At 41.6% G+C, this 2,533-nt stretch overlaps 1 protein-coding gene across 1 annotated transcript; it reads right to left on the reverse strand.

Moving 5' to 3' along the window:
• Window positions 1-493: 493 nt before the first annotated feature.
• LOC102662058 (protein MAIN-LIKE 1-like) lies at window positions 494-1,867 on the reverse strand. Its single transcript, XM_014775988.1, has 4 exons — window positions 1,670-1,867; window positions 940-1,407; window positions 748-858; window positions 494-661 (listed from the first exon to the last, which is right to left on the reverse strand). Exons 1-4 carry the CDS (start codon window positions 1,865-1,867, stop codon window positions 494-496), a joined length of 945 nt encoding a protein of 314 aa, XP_014631474.1.
• Window positions 1,868-2,533: the final 666 nt, after the last annotated feature.

Consider the following 2,533-nt stretch of genomic DNA (forward strand, 5'->3'; position numbering starts at 1 on the left):
ACATTCATAAAAACACATTTATTACAAAATTTAAAATAAATAACATTTTATAAAATATTAAACCAACTAATCTTACCACTGCATGCATATGGGGATCAGATGCCACTGGAACCTCCGGGATATTTGGCTCGACGTATTCCTCATGCTGCGGGGTAGGTGGATGTCTGGGCTCATCACCTGCCTAGGTCGATGTGATGAACGAATGAGATATCAGGAAAAACCACTCCATGTAATCTGTTGATACCTACCCAGACACAAGACAAATCTCACCCACAGCTGCTAGATGGTTCGAGAAATGCATCCACCGGTCGTCTATATCCTCATATGACAAGGAAGCACTAACAGGCGGCAGAGGGATGGTCTGAATGTACCCGAACTTTCGTACCACCCTCTTTGGTCGAACATGCACCACAATAGGACCCCACCTACGCTGACCCTGGAAGCATGAAATGAGGTCAAACCCGCTAACTCCTCGGTGGTCAGCGTAAGGCATCTAGCACACGTCAATGATCGTCAAAGCATCTAAACGTGTCCGGTACGACGCTCCTGTTATTCCCTTCATATGAGCCTTCGTAGTAAGCCACCGAGAGGCACGTGGGGACGTCTTGTCGTAGCCATCATCAGTGACACAGTCATGCACACTAGGAAAGTGCTCATATATCTAGCACTACAAACATGAGGTGAACATAAAATAAAAACATTTTTACATCATAATTCAATTTAACATATTACAAACACAAAATTTACCTGTAATATAGTCAGGTACCCAGCAATCTGTCGTGTAGTGGTCTGAGAAGCTTCATTTAACTGGTCATACATATGCACCAGCGCGACAGCTACCCAGGCATAGCCCCCACTCTGACCTAGGTCTCAAAAAGCCTCCATATGCATTACATGAACATGTGTTAAACTCTTGTTAGCAAAAAGAGTGCAACCAACCAAGTGGAAGAGATAAGCACGAGTTGCTACAATCCACCGTCGGGCCTCGTATCTCCTCTGATAGATATCCCGAAGCCACGACAGGCGTACATATGCCCCATGCGCCCGTACCGTCTCAGCTCTAGCCTCCTCACCGGAGACCTCAAGCAACTCCATCAACAACACGACTGCCTCGTCCACAGGTAGAGGCTCAAAGTTGTGGAAGGAGTCTGTGATCGGTAGATGGAGGAGTGATGCCACATCACCCAGTGTGATGGTCAGCTCTCCTACTAGAAGGTGGAAGGTGCTAGTCTCCCTGTGCCACCTCTCAACAAAAGCGGATATAACTCCCGAATCACCGGTGACTACTGAACACCCTATCAAAGGAGTTAATCCTGTGGCAGTGACTAACCCTTCAATCTCAAACGTTGGCCTCCAAAATTTCTCAACCTTTCTTCCGTGGGAGACCAACTTCAACTTAGGACATTCCTGAATTCAAGAACACATAATTCCATATAACAGTTTATCATAAATTAATTATCAAAAACAACTCAACAATAACAAATAATTAACAAATAACTTTATGTAAAAATTATAATACCTCTCCAGTCCATATGCTATGTGCAACATGGTCGGCAAACGAAGTCAGCACTTATGAGTCACGTGGCCCACTTGGGAATCCCTCAGCATCATCAGCAGGTGAGCCCTCAGCACCATCACCAGCTAAGCCCTCTACACCAGGCGCAACTACGTCCGCAGTCATCTGAGGAACATCCTCAGTCATATGAGGAACATCATCAGCAACAACAACATGTATCCATTGCCTACGGGTGGATGCCGTAGGCCTACACCGCCAGGGAACATCATCTGCATGATGCTCATCCTGTCTACCCATGCCTCTGCTTATAACCCTAGCAAAGGCACGGCCTAAACCTCTGGTTCTAACCATGATCTGTAAATCATGAAGGACATGTAGTTTTTTTGGTCAAATTAACTATTCATATAATTAAAAACCTACATAAATCCTCAGCCCTACATTATAAACCCTAATCACACTACCGTAAGCATTGTCGCCTACGCACTACATAAACTAAACCCTACACACTTAACCCTAACCACTACATATCTATAATAACTACCAATATCAAACACACATACACTCAGCCCTAGGCCCTAACCCTAATAACTATTTTGATGCAAATATATTAAACATAAAAAACAAAATGTTACCTAATATATAATATTTAATTTAAATTTTTTACATACCACCATACAAGCATAAATTTTTTTATTATTAAAAAACAAAACATACCTATTTTTAATACAAATCAAAGAAATACAACTTAATTTTTACAAAAAATTAAAAAAAGTAATAAAAAATGGAAACCTTCTTACGGAAGAAGTTCTTCCGTAAGTTCTTCTTCCGTAAGAACTTACGAAAGAACTTCTTGTGTAAGTTCTTATGGAAGAACTTCTTCCCTAAGAAGGAAATTCTTCTTACGGAAGAAGTTCTTCTGTAAAAACTTACGGAATAACTTCTTTTATAAGAAGGTTAATCAGTTATTAACGCATACGGAAGAAGTTCTTCCGTATGCGAAAAAAAATTTCCTCTTCC

This window comes from Glycine max, chromosome 5 (assembly GCF_000004515.6).
Source record: "Glycine max cultivar Williams 82 chromosome 5, Glycine_max_v4.0, whole genome shotgun sequence".
In the NCBI taxonomy this organism is placed as follows: domain Eukaryota; kingdom Viridiplantae; phylum Streptophyta; class Magnoliopsida; order Fabales; family Fabaceae; genus Glycine; species Glycine max.